Here is a 16,738-nt window from a genome sequence, read left to right on the forward strand (position 1 = left end):
ATTGCGTAAATTGAAAAGGCTGTAGATGAATAATAAATAGATTCAAACATAAATGAATCTGTTAAAATAAAATATTAAATGATAATTTGATAGTGTTTAAATAGAAATATACTTTATTAATTAATTTCACTTGTTATACAAACTTTTCTTTATTTTTTATAAACTTATACTATGTGTACTCTTTTAGCTTGAAATAAATAATATTACATGATTTATCAAATTTGTAGAATACGAGATGGAGTACCAATTTCATCGGATCGCTACCGGTTGTCAATGCGTGGCAATATTGTGCAACTGGCCCTGAAACAATCACAAAAGAATGATACGGGTTACTACTCCCTTGTAGCAACAAGGGTCGGACAAGAAAACGGCAAAGGGGCTTTAAAGAAAATCCACTTGAGTGTCAGTGAAACGAGTTACGAAGAGGGCGAACCTCCTGTATTTTTGAGAAGATTGAGCGATCTCGCAGTAAAGGTCGGCACTCGAACCAGATTTTTGGTAGAAATACGAAGTCCAACTACTTTGAAGGTATGATAATTTAATAAATAATATTACAGCCTGGAAGCTATTAAAAGAGAATGAATTTATTCATGCACGTGATGTAAATGACTTTTCTGCATGTGTTGAGTTAATTAAATATAATAGTTTATCTATTAACAAGATAAGTGAATGCCATTTGGCAATGCGTAGCCATGCCCGTAACATGACGCAAAAGACGTCCTGACCTAAGATAGATAATATACCGTGCCAAGTACTTGCGATTAACCCGGAAGGTGGAACTGATGGTACCAGCAGTGACTTATTGTCAAGCATTTGTCTCCCTTCTTCTATCCCGGTACCGAACGAACTGGGAAAGGCAAACTAAGACGAGCACCGGGAGGTCCATGACCTGGACTCACGGCGAAAGACGGAGAAGAGTAAAGGAAGCTGGTTACGCGTTCTTGTGCGTCGTATTAATACTATTATTACGCATGCCCGCATACCATGCCAGGGACTATATATTCCAATATTGCTGTGCGTACCGCTTCTGCCATGCATGAAGCAGTCTAATATATCATGGAGTCTTGTTACGGCAAATCCGTTAACGTATTGCCGTGTTGCAATAGAAAGTGGTTTTTACAAGATTAAGTAACATTACTTTTACCGTAAAAGTGACACTTTTACGCCAATTAAAAATTATATTCCAGATAGCTTGGTACAAAGATGACTCACCTATTCATGAAAGCCCCAGGTTCTCCCTCGTTCACGAGGGGAACTTTCACTGCGTCGACGTCGCGCCCGTCACGGTCGAAGATCAAGGATGCTGGACTTGCATGGCGGAGAATCGTAGCGGAAGATCCTCGTGCACGTCCACGCTCACCGTTATTGGTAATCGATCGCTTCCTTCATGCATTCGAGATTTTTCGTTTTGCGTCTGAGATTAATTGCAACTTTGATTTTGAATCTTTTCAGTTCCCAAGGCTTACAAAAGGCCGGAATTTGTTGAAGAGCTACGCGCGTTGCTTACCGAAGCGGGTACCGTGTCGTTGGAGTGCAAGGTAGTCGGTGTACCCACGCCGGTACTAAGGTGGTTCAAAGACAATAAGGAAATCAAGGCGGGCGATGTATTTGCTTTAACTGCCAATCCCGATGATCCGACTTCCCTCGGCGTGTACACCTGTGAAGCGGTCAACTGCATGGGAACGGCCTATTCCTCTTCGAAAGTAAGTACTACTGTACAATGATACTACTCCTTCTTGCAACTTTGAACAATGATTTTATTGGATCTATGAAATACGCTGTGGATACATTGTTTCTTTATTTTTTAGGTTCACGTAGTTGGAAGGGGAAGTCGAGAAGGTTCATTAAAACCAGCGGATGCTTTGACACCGTCTGGACCACTTCCGGTATTCAGACAGGCGTTGCAAGACGAATGTTGCAGAATCGGAGATACCCTCGCGCTATCTTGCCGCGGTAAATCAGTTACTAATTTTTCTGTTTTTATTAACATTTATATGTTTATTACGTTTTACCGTTATACATGTATATACCGTTATATATCTACATGTGGAACGTCCGTTGATAGTTCAAGTACCACCATGGCCGAAGGCAATCGCCTGGTACAACAAGGGAGGCCGCGTCGAGCCCAGCGATAAATATCACATAATGGAGGACGGTATTGGGGGATACTCGATCGAGGTGAAGCAAGTGGAAGCCGTAGATGAGGGTGAATGGAAGTGTGTTGCTACGAGCGAGGAGAACATGAAGCAATTCTCGAACTGTTATGTGGCAATGTCTAGTAAGTGTTGCGGCGACTGAAGACCAATCAGCAACAAAAAATACAATTGCCGTATCAATATTCATTTAATTTTTTCAAGTTCCGAGAAACTACAGAAAACCACGTTTTATGGAGAATTTGAAAGCAGTCTTGACGGAAGAAGGTCTTGTCTCGTTCGAATGCAAAGTTGTAGGTTTCCCGACGCCACTATTGCGATGGTTCAAAGACGGTCAGGAACTTAAGCCAGGAGACGTCTATCAGTTAACTGGAACTAATTCGTTAGGTATGCCCCCAAAATGATTATGTATTCTTATGTATGCCTCCGTTAATTCTTGCCCTGTTTGTCTTTTGCACATATTTATCAATGTTTAGGTTCTTATTGCTGTATTGCGAGGAACTGCATGGGCGAAGCCAAAAGTACAGCTGAATTAACTATTGAGGATATACAGAATCAGCTAAACGAAGAGGAACGTTTCCAGCTTTTGAGCACTAATCAACCGCCGAAATTTATAAAAGGTCTCAGAAGTTGTGAGGCGAGAATAAACGAAGATTTTCGCTTCACAGTGCAAGGTATTCATATTTTCTTTTTGAACAACTTGCTAAATTATTTTATTGTCCGCGACTTTTCTACTATGTTGACAAAAATATCTCTTCTTTCCGCAGTAAGTGTCGCGCCAGAACCATGTCTTTCCTGGTACAGAGATGACGCTTTAATGGACGAATCAGACAAGTATCGCATGCTGAAGGAAACCCTTGGCACGTGTCATCTCGATGTACAAAAGCTCGAATTTGTGGATCAAGTGAGTACTCATAAATTGCATGATCATTCTCTCTAAAGATGGTGATACTTCTTCTTTTGCTTTTATTATGTATTTTTCTTTCTTTATTCGTATGTCTTTAGGCCGAATGGAAATGCGTAGCGGCGAACGACTATGGCCATAGCGTCACTTCCTGCTTTCTGAAGCTGATCATTCCCAAGCATTATAAAAAACCAAAGTTCCTTGAAAGTTTACGTGCGATATTGTCGGAGGAAGGCGCCGTGAATCTGGAGTGTAAGGTTATCGGTGTCCCGCAACCAGTCCTAAAATGGTACAAAGATAATGTCGAGCTCAAGCCCGGCGATATACATCGGATCATTTCTGGACAAGATGGTACCTGTTGCTTAGGGACATACACCTGCGAAGCTATCAATTGCATGGGAACTGTCAGTAGTTCTGCATCTTTATTAGGTTTTGAAGGTAATTTCTTTAGTATATTACACATAGTGATTTTCAATTATTTAATTGTATTTTTTCTAAGAAAATTACTGCAAAAATTGATTATATATCCTCTCTTCGCGATTCTGCAATTTTTTCACTTTGCGTTTCAAATCTACAAGTTTCCCAAATCTCTCGAACTTGTTTTAATTCCGCAGATAAAAAATCTACAAAGGAGATTCAGTCTCCAAATGGTCATGAACTGGCAAGAAATCTATCGCTGTCGACGATACACGAGGAACGGACTTCTCAGTTGTACGATACACCGCAAACCGATCACTCTGTCACTTTGGACGAGCGAGGAGAGGTGTCCTTTAGCTTCGACGGTAAGGAAGTATCAGTCAGTCTATACGAAACGCCTGATCTCACCGAGGAAGAAGCATTGCAAATTGTCGAAATGTACGCTGATCAGTTGTCCGAGCACGTAACAGGTAAAAAATTAATATAATGTTTATTATTTTCTTGTAGTATACTAAAGCGTTAACAATGATTGCATGTTACATTTTTTTTGTAGAACATAATGTGATTGAGTTGCCTCCAATGAGATTTGTCAAAGAATCGTCTACGTCCGGTAATTTGCTGATGGAAGCCGTAGTGATAGACGTATCGCCCGATTATTTTGTCAGCGCGGAAGATGGCGATGATTTGCGAACAGAGGCAGATGTCGAGGATGTTTCTATCATGGACGACGTGACGCACGTCTTATCGTCACCTGAACGTGATTCTCGAAGTTCTCTGAAGAGATCGGCTCGATACAACACGGACGAGGAGGAGAAAGCTCCAAATAGGCCACCTCGAAAGAAGTCGATGAGCATTTCGTCGTCAAAAAGCGAAAAGAGCCAGCGGATCGAATCCGAGAGCTTCCACAGTGCTCAAAAGGAAGAGCCGCCGTTGTCGCCGCTTTCATCTCTGAAACAGGATGATAGTGACACTTTCGCGGATGCTCTGTCTTCCGCGCATCTCTCTGTTACGGAGAATCTGGTCCAGAAGCATGTTGCGGCAGAAAATAATACGGCCGATAGCAGAAAACGCAGTTTGAGCGCAGAACGATCAAGTGGGTCCAGCTTGGACAACGGAGGTGGTGACTTCTCATTCGATGCAGTGACTGGTGCACCCAAGAAGAAGCAGCGCAAGAAAAAACAACGTAAGGATAAAAGTAGTTCTGAAGAATATTTGGGTCCTAATGGCTATAAGAAAGAAGAAATGGGAAGAGAAGAAGAAAGCGAATTGGAAGAGAAACTTGATATAGAACCGAAACCGCACGAACGTATAATACCAGTTGAGGAAACAGAACCGGATGTTAGAAACGAAACTACGCAAGAGGCGATGAAGAAACTGGTCACCGAAGAAAAACCGTTAGATGATCTCGGAAGCAAGAAAGAAACCGCACCGGCAGTTTCAGATTCTCTGAACATTCATGTTTCAGAAATGATTCAAAAATCGATGGAAGATATTCTTCAAGAATCAAAAATAATCCTGCATAAAGCTTTAAAAACATGTGAAAAAATGTCCGATACCTCGGCGACGCAATTATTCAGTATTTGTGAACGATCCAACGACATATGTCAAATGTTGGAAGCTTCGCGAGAAAAAGGCGCGGACATTGAAGTCTTGATGAATCTCGAAGCACCTTTGCATGCCTTATTGACGACAATCAATGAGATTACAATAACGAAAGACGAAGAAATCGTTCGCGATATTTTCGAACCATCTCTCGTTCAGTTGTCACGTACTATTGAAAATTTGGAATTTCCGTCGTTGCAACCTACGTTAACAATCTTGAAGAAAATCAAGGAGCGCATTTGTACTCTCGGTGGAACGGAAGGTCTATCCTCGGTAAAATCAATCTCCGATGAATTTCGAAATATATCTGAAAAAATTGTGGATCCACTAAATGACATCCAATCGACATTCAGCGCGATTTTAGATCATATGGAACAATCGAAACTTGCGATAAATGGTACCACCAGTCCGCAGCAACAAGTTTCAACGATCTCAGCATTCGCAACCTGTTTAGCGGAATTGAGAGAATGCGTGTCTCATACGGCGCACACCGCGATGACATTAAAAGAGAACGAAACGCTGAACAGCTTGATGGAATTCCGAGAGCCTTTATTGGATCTTCAATTAGTTTTAGCATCGGAAGAACACGCTCCTCCCGAACTTTTAATGATAAAGGAAACAACGCTTGCTATTGAAAGATTGCAGAGCGTTGTTGTGACTATACTGAAGAACTCTGGGAACCTCGAAGCGATCTCGCGAGTGGGAACAATTCTCAAAAGTTTGGAAGACACCGACAGACAAATATCAGAATTGATGGAACGATTGTCAGAGGCGGAAGTTGCTCAGGAGTACATGTTAAAGAACCTGAATATTGACGAAAGTTTAAGTAACGTACATTTCGCGCTCTCATCGGTTTTGGAGAAGCAAGAAAAGCACATAGCCTCGTGTAATTTAATCACGTGCATTGAAGGGCTACGTCAAACAATTGGTTCCTCAGCTGTTACAATCGCCAATCTGGAGAATCCGGTCGACAACGCGATATCTCGGGAGATAAGCAAATTGAACGAATCGTTATTAAATCTACAGAGAGATTTATTAACTGAAAAGCATGAACCCGGTGAGGAGCAAATTTTGAATAACTTGATGGGTCCCATTGCTAGACTAAAAGAGATAGTTGGCAGCGTGATTGAAAGCGGTTCCTCGGTCGAATTGATGATACCTATGTTGGAGCTGTTAAAGGAAATAGAAAAGGACGCAGCTCTTGTAGCAAAAGAAATATCGAAGAAGAAATCTCAAGAAGAAAATGTCGCAAAATCTCAAAAAGAAAGTACGGAAGGTAAATTAGAAGAAAGAGAGGAGAAAATCTCAAAATCCGTTCTAGCTGATCAAATTAACCGTTCCTTAGATCCAATCAAACACTGGTTATCTACTACATCCGAAGACAGCACAAAAGAAGAAGTGGAATCTATATTGAGTTTGACAATCGACGATTTGAAGAGACATGTGAGTCAGATCGCAATTCAAACATCATACTCCGAACCGCCAAATGATGAAAGTCTGATTGAAGCGCTGATTGATCTTCGAGAGCCGCTAATTAGGCTTAAAAACGCGATTTCAGTGTATCACGGACCGGAAGATCTTTCAGCTTTAGAGAACTTAGGTTATCCTATGGAACATCTCCTGCAAACTATTATGGACGTTCTTCGCGTACACGCAGAAGAAGAATCTTTACAACCAATAGTAGACATCGTCAAACAAATTGAGAATCAAATATCACTCTCAATCAAGGATGCTCTTCACCAGCAAGAACTTAAACAGTCTGCAAAGGCACTTAACATGGAAACAGAGGAAGAAGAAGAAGAAGCTATTACAGTATCTCGAGAAACAATTCCAGGCACTCTTACGGAGATTCCATCCACACCGTTAGAAATCGGATCCGCTGCATTGTCTACTGAGCAAGTTATGACTGAGGACAATTTCAAAACAATTGACAAAACAACTGACTATATGGCGCCAGATGTCACGCCAGAAATCATGAACAATGAACAGCAAGAAAGAGAAGAGAATGCAAGCAAATTAATTATGATCTTGTCAGAAACGTTAGAGATACTTCAAATGGAGATGACTAGTATCCTGGAGGATTTCGAGGAATCAACAGCGCCAATTACTACGATCCCTCAATCGAAATTAGCCAATTCTCTTGAAGAATTGAGAAGAACTACTTCCACGATACGCGTGATGACTACCGTTTACGGCGAAGAAAGTACGTCACTCGAAGAAAAAATCGATCAGGCAACTTTGGTGCTAACTAATCTAATGCAACCATTGACGAGCATACGAGAGCTGCTTTCGAAATCGCAGGAACATGAGATCTCGGAACTCATGATATTGAATCGGTTAACTCCGTTGCTAGACACAACAGAAAACAGCTTGATAAAACAAACGATCGATTTCGTTGGTAAAGACGGGGATGCAGAAAAGGAGCTCGAATCTCTTTTGTGTGTAATACAAGAGATCAAAGCGGAGGTCCCGATTGCGATTCAGGATATATCATCCAGACGAAAAGTTTTGGAATGTCTTTGGGACATTTCAAAACCTTTGGAGAGCATCTTGGGACGTATGAACGATTTGAAAGAAGCCGTGGAGGAGACTCTTGAAACGGATGTCGCAAAAATTTTAGGACAGCCAACTGCTGCTCTTTTGAGAGATATTAAAGCAGCTACGCAAGAGTCAGGTATGTTGTGTCAACGAGGGCCGGTGATTCGTGAATTGCGAGATCTTCTCGAACCTCTGCTAGAATTCCATAGCTGCTTATCAATGGTGCAGAGTAGTCGAAGAAGTTTGGTTCCGGAAGCATCTTTATTGGACGAAAGGAGAAGCGTTATCCTACGAGCAGTAGAAGGTCTACAAAAACAAGTTTGTCACACTATCGAAGCAATCGAGAATATGGAGGAAGCCACCTTATTCAAGGAATCCTTGACGTTGTTGAATTCTGCGATTCTGCAGGTACAAAAACAAATCGGGAAGACTGATTATTCGCGCCGATCCAGCAGCGTTAAGTTTCCTCTACAGCATCGACTTACCGGCACGTTAAGTCGCTTAGCAAGCGCTATAACAGCCTTGGAGGAACACGCTGACAAAGATACGCACGGAATAGTGTCCAAATACTTGGAAGCGTTGCAGAAACAAATTTCCTTTGCGCAAATGCAATTTATTCAAATTGGCAATGAGTCGACTGACGAAGAAGCGATAGTGGAAGGCTTCCTTTATCCGATTAATCAGCTTTTGTCGGCATTAAACATTCTTAAAGTGAACGTGCAGAAAGTACCTATGACTATTTCGCATGAATTAATAGTTCAGCTTCAAGAACTCGCCGATTCTATCTCAGAATTCAGTTCCTCCTTATCGACGCATAGAGTAGAACTTGCTCAAGAGGCTTCCGAAACAGCGCCGATTATAGAAACCTTTTCTGCCGTTATAGACGTACTGGATCACGTAAAAGATTCGATCGTAGCTATAGAAAAGATGATCGAAGCCGAAAAGAGAGAAAGCATGGTTATAACAAAGGTAGAAAGTGTCACCGATGAGATCATTGAAGTATCACAAGAAGAAGTCGAGAGCGTCATGATCACGGAGATGCCACCATCTAGTGCGATAGCTCAAGAGGTTGTTCAACCAGAGGTTGAAGATACATCTGTAACGACACAAATATCAATTTTAGAAAATGTAGAAACGATAACTCGTTCTGAAAAAATGGAAGAGGAAAATCTGGAGGATATAAAAAAGCGCGAGGAAGATCGCCAGGAAAATGAGAGACGAAAAGACCTAATGATTCAGATGTCGAAGTTTAATTCTGTGATAAGCAACTTAACACAGCCATTAAAAGAACTCATTCATTTCATGCAATCTGCTGTGCAAGTATTGCCAGCTTCAAAATCCGAAGAGAACAAGCGAAAAATACAAGAGCTAACGGCATTGGTGCAGATTCTTTACGATATACAAGCTACGAATACCTCTATCAAGGCGACATTATCTTCCTTATCTATTACAGTATTAGACAGTCAATTTTCTCGTATAGGAAATATACTTGCTGACTTGGAACATACTATTGATACAGTTATTTCTTTGACTGATGAAGGAGTAAAACCAGAATTAAAGGAGAGCATTATGACGTCTTTGCAATCTTTTGCCGAGCCTTTAGATAATCTCGAAAATGTATTGGCGTCTGTATGTGAAACAATTGATAAAGATAAACTCGTCACCGAAAACGGAGAGTCGTTGTCTGCAATTGTAAAAAATTTGATACCATACATTAGTGATACCGTTAAATCTCTACATGCGATTCAAATCCCAGAATGCGTTAAAATGGCCGCGGAAAAAGAAACGGAGATGTCAAAGATAAAGGAAGAAACGAAGGACATCGAAGAAACAACTGCGCGACCGCTCGAGGAACTTATAGAAGCCATTATGGATTCTCAGGAACAAGTAGAAGACAAGGCTTCGTTAATTAAATCTAGTTCGCCTGTTATGACTCCAACTAAATCAGAAGATATTGATAATTTAAAACAAACGGAAACAGAATCAGATAAGACACTCGCTAAAGAAGCGGATAGTTCAGTGGGACAAGTCGAAACATGTGTCGCAGATGCAGCAGGGACGCTGCAACAAGCGTTAACATCTTCATTAGAATATAACCAGATGGAGGAATTATTTATTGAAGAAAAAGCTGTAATACAATCGGTAGCAGAACCCATGGAAATAGTTGAGGAACAAAGTCTGGCGATGATTGATCAAGCGAAAATAGAATTAATTCAATCATCTAAAGACAATATAACGTCGGAAGAGCAAGTAAAAGTTGAAACTTTGCGAGCAATTATTTCTCCTCTTCAAATATTACATGCATCATTCGATGAAATTGGAGACTTAGAAATTTTGAAATCGTCTGACGAGACAACGATCGCTTTTTCGTCTCTGATCGAACCATTGCTAAATTTAGAGCTTGCAATGCCATCCGAAGATACGGAAGAGTTAAAGCAAGACGTGACAACGATACAAAAGCTTTCTGCCCTATGCGTTGTGGAAGAACTGCAAAAATCATTCGCCGTAATTGAAGAACAAGTACAACTTAACATTGCAGCCGAAACTTTAAATAGAACGCCTAAGATGAATTTGATGTATGCTATCAAGACACCATTAAAAGACTTAAAGATGTCCATTGAATGCATCCAATCTGATCCAGAGACTTGTCAACTTATTCAGCAGCAGGCGATATTTCCAACCACTAAGCAGATTGCAGTTTTGCAAACTCTTGCCAAATCAGTGGAGGAATTTGGAGAAAGATTTATAGCCATTATTCGGCAACTAAAAACAGAAGCAGAACCCATGCTATCGTCGCAAGTTGCCAAACAAGAGAACGAAACATTAGATCCGAAAGTTCTACACGAGATCATTGATCCAATTCACGTTTTACGGGAAACACTCACTCATATCGAGGATCTCAATGTTCATAAAGTCGAATTATTAGAAATGCCGGAGAAGAAAAGCGAAGTTGTTCAATTGAGTGCAGTGACTCATCCTTTAGAAAAATTAGAGCAATTACTAATCGCAAGTACGCAGCAGACTATGATTGTGGAGGAGGAAGCTCCGAAAGAATTTAGCGAAAATCAAGTTCGATTAGCGAATGCGAATCTGAAACCTGTGCTAGAAGAGCTAAAGAATTCGATCATTGTGGTGCAGCAACAAGCAGCCTCGAGTGAAGATGTTTCTGCAAAAACGTTAAACGAAGCGCTGGAAGGCTTGAAAATGCCATTAGAAGCTATTGAAACAGTCATCGATTGTTTTGACGAAACTACCGAAATGGAAAAAATGTCAACTTTATTAACATTTGCAAAATCAGTGAAAGAAACGGCAAATCAACTCACAACTATAGGAAAGGAAGAGGTTGCTCAACCAGAAATTCGGGAAGCTTCTCTGTTAAAAGCAGTGACTATTTCAATTGAAGGATTGCAGAGCGCAATACTGAAACTCGAAGACGAAATATCTCAAGCCTTGGAAACGAAAGAGTCGATAAAAGTCATCGCTTTGGAATGTATGGTGCAGCCACTGCAAGAGCTGCAGCAGTCTTTCTTGACTGCAGCTCATCAAGAAACCGTTCTATCATTGCAACGATTACCAATCAAACCAATATTGGACAATTTAAATAAATCTGTGGCAATGATTCAGGATCAAGTTACGAGTGTTCAGGATAAATTACTCGTGGAAGCGGATACGGACGATATGACGGTGTTGAAGGATTTCACGAGATCACTCGGAAATTTAAGGACATCGACAGTAGTTCTGCAGCAGCTGAACGCAATAGAAAACGCTGGTGAACAGATCGTGGAAATAGAAAATGCGTCCGCGTTGCAAGCATTTGCGAAGTCTATCGGAGAATTCAAGAAATGTTGTTCTGTTATTATCACGCGACCAAGAGTTATCGAAGCGTTTGCGACAAGTGCAGAACTTAAGCAAACTAAAGTGGACACGCAACTTCTCGAAAATATAATCACGCCTTTGCGGATATTACAAGAACAGATCTTAATTATCGAAGAAACGAAGATGCAGGAAACCGAGAATTTACATATCACGGACGAGAGGAAGCCAACAACAGTATTGAGCAGTCTAGTTGGCCCCTTGCAGCAACTTGAGAAATCTTTTGTCGCAACGGTACAAAAGGAGCATGTGATCGAGCACGACGGACACAGTTTGACGCCTGAACCGCTTTCTGTGAGTCTAGAAAAGCTTGATCTGCAACCCATCCTCCAAGAGGTACAGAAATCCATCGCTATTGTTCAAGAGCACATGGTATTAGAAGCAGGAAGTCAGATCGCGTTAGAAACAGAAGCTGATGCTTTGCTGAAATCGATCGCGCAGCCTCTAGTAGATTTGAGAGCTTCTGTCGCGTCTATCCAGCAGGCAACTGCAGTTGCGCCTGAATCGCTGAATGAACTCACACAACAACAAAGTGTTTCAGCGTTGGAAACGTTCGCCGAGAACCTGCATAACTTGTCGGAATGTATAGCAATGTGCAATCATCAACAGATAATCATGGAACCCGCGGCGGACACCATCTCTGAAGATGTTTCATCTTTGAATACGTGGGCAGACGTAATCGAGGAGCCCCTTTCAAAAGTGACACGTCCAATGGTCGTCGATCAGGGCGCAATCGACTCTCCAACTGAGATCGCAGTGTCAATCTCGGAAGACGAAGCTTCCGCGTTGAAAACGCTAGCAAAACCGCTGACCGAATTACGGGAATGCTTAGCCTTAATGGTCGAGGAACGTAAGACAGTTGCGCCGAGTGAAACAACGTCTTCTTTATCGGAAAAAGAGAATATCTCATCGCTACAAACAATGATACAGCCTTTGTTGGAGTTGCGAGATGCAGCTGCGATAGTGATCCAAGAACAAACGGCTATCGAACGCGCTAATGATCATTCATTTACCACTGATGGTAAGAACGAGTTTGCTCTTCGTCCTTTGATAGAACCATTGGAAGAACTGCGTCATTCTATTGCGATAATACAAGATCAAATGTTGATTGAAACGCCACCGACGCATCAGCAAAAGGACATCATACTAGACACATTGGCTGAACCACTGTTTGATCTGCAACGTGCTATATCCGTTTTAGAGACACGAGTGATGTCGCCAGATATCGAGTCAATGGTCGAGGATATGAGCAACAGCTGGATTACAGAATGTTTAGCGATTCCTTTACATGAAATAGAGAGGTCGATAGTTGACATCCGGCAGTGCACCGTGACAGAACCCGTAATTGCAATTGTGGACGAGCATAGCGGAACATTAAGACCAGACTGGTCTATCGTCGAAAAACTAGTGACACCAATGGAAGGCATTAAATCGACTATATTACGCATAGAAAATGATTCTACAGAGATTGAAGCTCTCAAAACAATGATAGAACCACTTTCTAGTATACAGAAAAATCTGACACTGTTAAGAAATGAGTCTGATTTGAACGGTGTTAACAAGGAAGACACCATCAATGCTTTTGTTGAATCTTTTTCTGACCTCGAGACATCCATTTCACTTTTTGAAAAAGAAGTTGTCGATAAACCGTTTTCGGAGCAACAAGTTACGACAAATCTAAGTTCACCATTAACCGAGTTGAAACGTTCCATTGAGATCGCGAAAAAATCGCCTGGTGTACATCTACAGGATTTGGAGAGACCATTAGAGCTCGTACAAAATGCACTTGAAACAGTCTTGTCTATACAACGAACTAAGAAACTTTCTGAATTGTCGACAAAATTACAAAACGTTATTTCAGATACTAACGAGTCCATTGAATCCATTGAACGTAAACTGGATCAACAAGAGGAACCTGTCGTTGTGGAAGTTTATATTGAATACGAGGCACTAGGAATGTTAACAAAACCTTTACAGAATATTAAGCAGTGTATCGCGCAAATTCAGAAGGAACCGAATACTGATTTAATAAATAATGCTCTTCGGAATCTCGAGAAATCTATAGCCATAGTACGCGAGCAATCAGCCGATAAACCATTAGCAGAACCACAGTATACGAATCTGAGTGCTGTGACAGGATTGTCGAAAAGTTTATTCCCATGCTTAAACGAATTGCAAGAATCGATAAATGTGATAAAAGCATTATGGCACGAGAAAACAATGCTAGAAGGATTAACAATCCTCGAGGAACCGCTTTGTAACTTGCAAGCTGTAATGAAAATTATCTGTGATCAATTCTCAGTAGGAGAAACAATATGGGTAATAGATAAAACAAAGATAAAACCTCCAAAGAAATTTATAAAGGAAGAGATAAAAGATTCTGGAATTCAAGTTAAAAAAGATGATAGTATAAATGAAAAGACAAAAACAGATGTACAAGAAACTGAGTTGGCACAAGATAAAGATTTATCGACAGTAGATAATAAGGCAAAACATACAGAGGCTGAGGAGAAATTAAAGAATAAAAAAGGAAAACTAACAGAAAAGAAAGAGAGAGAAAAGAAAGATAAAAAGATAGCGGAAGAACAAAAAATTGATAAAGATGGAAAAGAAGAGAAACAAGAAAAAGAATATAAAGAAGTAGAAAAACATGAGAAAGAGAAAGATCAAATACAAAATGAAAACGAGAAACAGGAAAAATCAGAAATAGTTAAAGAAACAGAAAAAGTAGAAGAAAAACAGCAAAAGAGAAAGGAAATAAAACAAGTACAAAAGAAAGAAGCAGAAAATAAAGAAGATGTAAAAGATAATAAAATAAAGCAAGATAACAAGGATCATGAGAAAATAGAAAAAGCTAAAAGTATGGAAAAAGAGGAAAAACCAGAAGAGGTAATACAAATTAGAAAACAAGATGAAGTAGACGTAGTTAATAATAAAAACGAAATAGAAGAACCTAAGAAGATTATTGATGATATTAAAAAGGAAGAAGATAAGCAAAAAGATAAAGATCATGAAAAGATAGAAGAGAAAGAGGAAACCGAACGAAAAGAAGAACAAAAGACTGAAGAAATAGGAAACGTAAAAGATTCAAGAGACATAAAAGAAGACAAAACAAAAAGTGTACTAAAAGATAAAAAGAAAAAGAAAACTGAAGAAAAGGAAGAGCAAAAGACTAAACAAACAGAAAAAGCAAAAGATGTAAAAGAAAACAACACACAAAGCGCAAGAGACGAGAAAAAGAAAGATAAAATTGAAAGTGTTAAAAAAGATGAAGAACAACAAGCGGAAGAACTAAAGAAAAAAGAGAAGGAGCAGAAAGGAATTGCAGGAGAAAAAGAAAAAATAGAAAAGATAGAAAAAGTGGAAGACAAGAAGAAGGCTAATGAATTAGAAAATAAAAAAAAGGAATCTAATAAAGAGAAACAGCTTACAGAGAAGATTAAAAAAGAAAAAGAGAAAGTTCTCAAAGATGATGAAAAGTTAGAGAAAGAACAAGACAGTATTAAGAATAAGGAGCCTGCTGTATCAATAATAAAAGATAAAGACTTTCAGGAAAATGAAGAAAAAATTGACCAATTAAAAAAAGAAGAAATAAAGAAAAAGGAAGAGGAACAGAAAAAAACAATCGCAGTAGAGCAAGAAAAAGAAGAAGAAAGCGAAAAAGTTGAAATAAAAAAGCTTGATGAATTAGAAATTAAAAAAGAAGAATCAAATAAAGAGAAGCAGCTCTCAGAAAAGATTAAAAAAGAAGAACAAAAGAAAAAGGATGAAGTTAAAAAATTAGAAAAAGCAGATGAGGGACAAAAAGAAACAATTCAAGCTGAAGGAGTAAAAATAGTGGACGATGAACAAGTAAAAGCTAAAAAGGATATACAAGAAAGTAAGAAAAAGTCTACGCAGAAAAAAGATAAACAAGAAGATAAAAAAGCAGAGAAAACAAGCGGACAACAAGAAAAGAAACAGGAAATTGTGCAAGTGGAAGAAAAGATACAAGAAACGCAAAATGAATATGTAAGTAATATAAAGAACGAAATTGATGAAGACAAGAGCAAACAGCAATTTGAAGAAACGAATGAAAATCAACAGCAAGAAGAAGGTGCACGTATAAAACAAACTCAAGAAGATAAAATAGATAAGAAAATTCAAAAACAATCAAGAGAGGATGAAGATCTACGTTCAAAAACGAAGAAAGTTCAAGAAGAGCAAACACTCGACAGAAAGCTACGCAAACAACAGGAGGAGAAAGAATATCACTTTGAAAAAATAGAAAAATCGAGAAGAGAAGAAAAGCAAAGACAATGGAGGCCACAGGATGACAAAGATCGGTTGCAAGAAAGAATCTTTACAAAGGAAAAGGAACAAGACAAAATTGATAAATATAGAAAGAGTATACAGAAAGAAGAAAATGATCGTCAGACGAGAAATGATAATAAGAAATTCTATGAAATTGAAATAGAGAGCTTGCAGAAGAAAAGAGTCGTAGACTCTTCTCAAATTAGAAAAGGAGAAACTGACTATGAGGCAGAAGAAAGAAGAAGAGACGAAAAAAGGATTAGGAGAGATGAGACTGCTAGATTACAATGGGAAGAAGAACAAAGATTACGAAGAAGACATGACGAGGAAATATTCAGGAATAAGCGGAGAAGGGAGGAGCAAATAAGGGAGAATGAATGGTCCAGAAGACGTGAAAACGAATCCGATCGTTTTCTCAAGAACATGTTAGAGCCTAAAAGCAAACTCGATAAATCGATTGCGATAAATCGATTGTTCTCCGACATTAATTATCCACGAGAATACACTTCTCGCTTTGATTCCGGTATATCAACGCTTTCCAGCAGCTCCAGATCGTACAGCAGTAAGGACTCTTTGTCCTCACTGAGTAGAAGAAGACTCGACGATTATTGGGATCATAAATTACGTGGTTTTTCCATGGACAAATATTATTATGATACTGGACCATCATACAGGAGGCGCAGGAAAAGAGAAAATCGTATGATTCGCGCAAGATCGACTAGTTTGCTGAGGTATGAAGATTATTCGACTGAAGACAGCGATGTCACCATTGTACCTAGCACGTACGCTCGACCTACCAGACGGACAAAAACGGAGACCACCTCGCGTGTCAACTTTGACATTTACGAGTCTGCTCCGTGCATTTATAGTAGTCAAAATGAGGTAATTATTCGATATTGAAATAATTTCCTAGAACTTCATAAATCTCGTTAAATGTTTCCAAAATTATTATTCATTG

At 39.6% G+C, this 16,738-nt stretch overlaps 1 protein-coding gene across 4 annotated transcripts in view; it reads left to right on the forward strand.

The window, feature by feature from the left end:
- LOC105284959 overlaps nucleotides 1-16,738 on the forward strand; it is a 38,569-nt gene that overhangs the window by 4,719 nt on the left and 17,112 nt on the right. For all 4 annotated transcript variants that reach the window (XM_026970168.1, XM_026970170.1, XM_026970171.1 and 1 more), the window contains 11 exons: nucleotides 228-528; nucleotides 1,188-1,368; nucleotides 1,453-1,703; nucleotides 1,809-1,953; nucleotides 2,066-2,278; nucleotides 2,358-2,540; nucleotides 2,630-2,827; nucleotides 2,921-3,057; nucleotides 3,159-3,495; nucleotides 3,672-3,944; nucleotides 4,028-16,662. In XM_026970168.1, the coding sequence (XP_026825969.1) occupies nucleotides 228-528; nucleotides 1,188-1,368; nucleotides 1,453-1,703; nucleotides 1,809-1,953; nucleotides 2,066-2,278; nucleotides 2,358-2,540; nucleotides 2,630-2,827; nucleotides 2,921-3,057; nucleotides 3,159-3,495; nucleotides 3,672-3,944; nucleotides 4,028-16,662 (14,854 nt within the window). The remainder of the gene's footprint in view (nucleotides 1-227; nucleotides 529-1,187; nucleotides 1,369-1,452; nucleotides 1,704-1,808; nucleotides 1,954-2,065; nucleotides 2,279-2,357; nucleotides 2,541-2,629; nucleotides 2,828-2,920; nucleotides 3,058-3,158; nucleotides 3,496-3,671; nucleotides 3,945-4,027; nucleotides 16,663-16,738) is intronic.

Source organism: Ooceraea biroi, chromosome 6 (genome assembly GCF_003672135.1).
Source record: "Ooceraea biroi isolate clonal line C1 chromosome 6, Obir_v5.4, whole genome shotgun sequence".
Classification (NCBI taxonomy): Eukaryota; Metazoa; Arthropoda; class Insecta; order Hymenoptera; family Formicidae; genus Ooceraea; species Ooceraea biroi.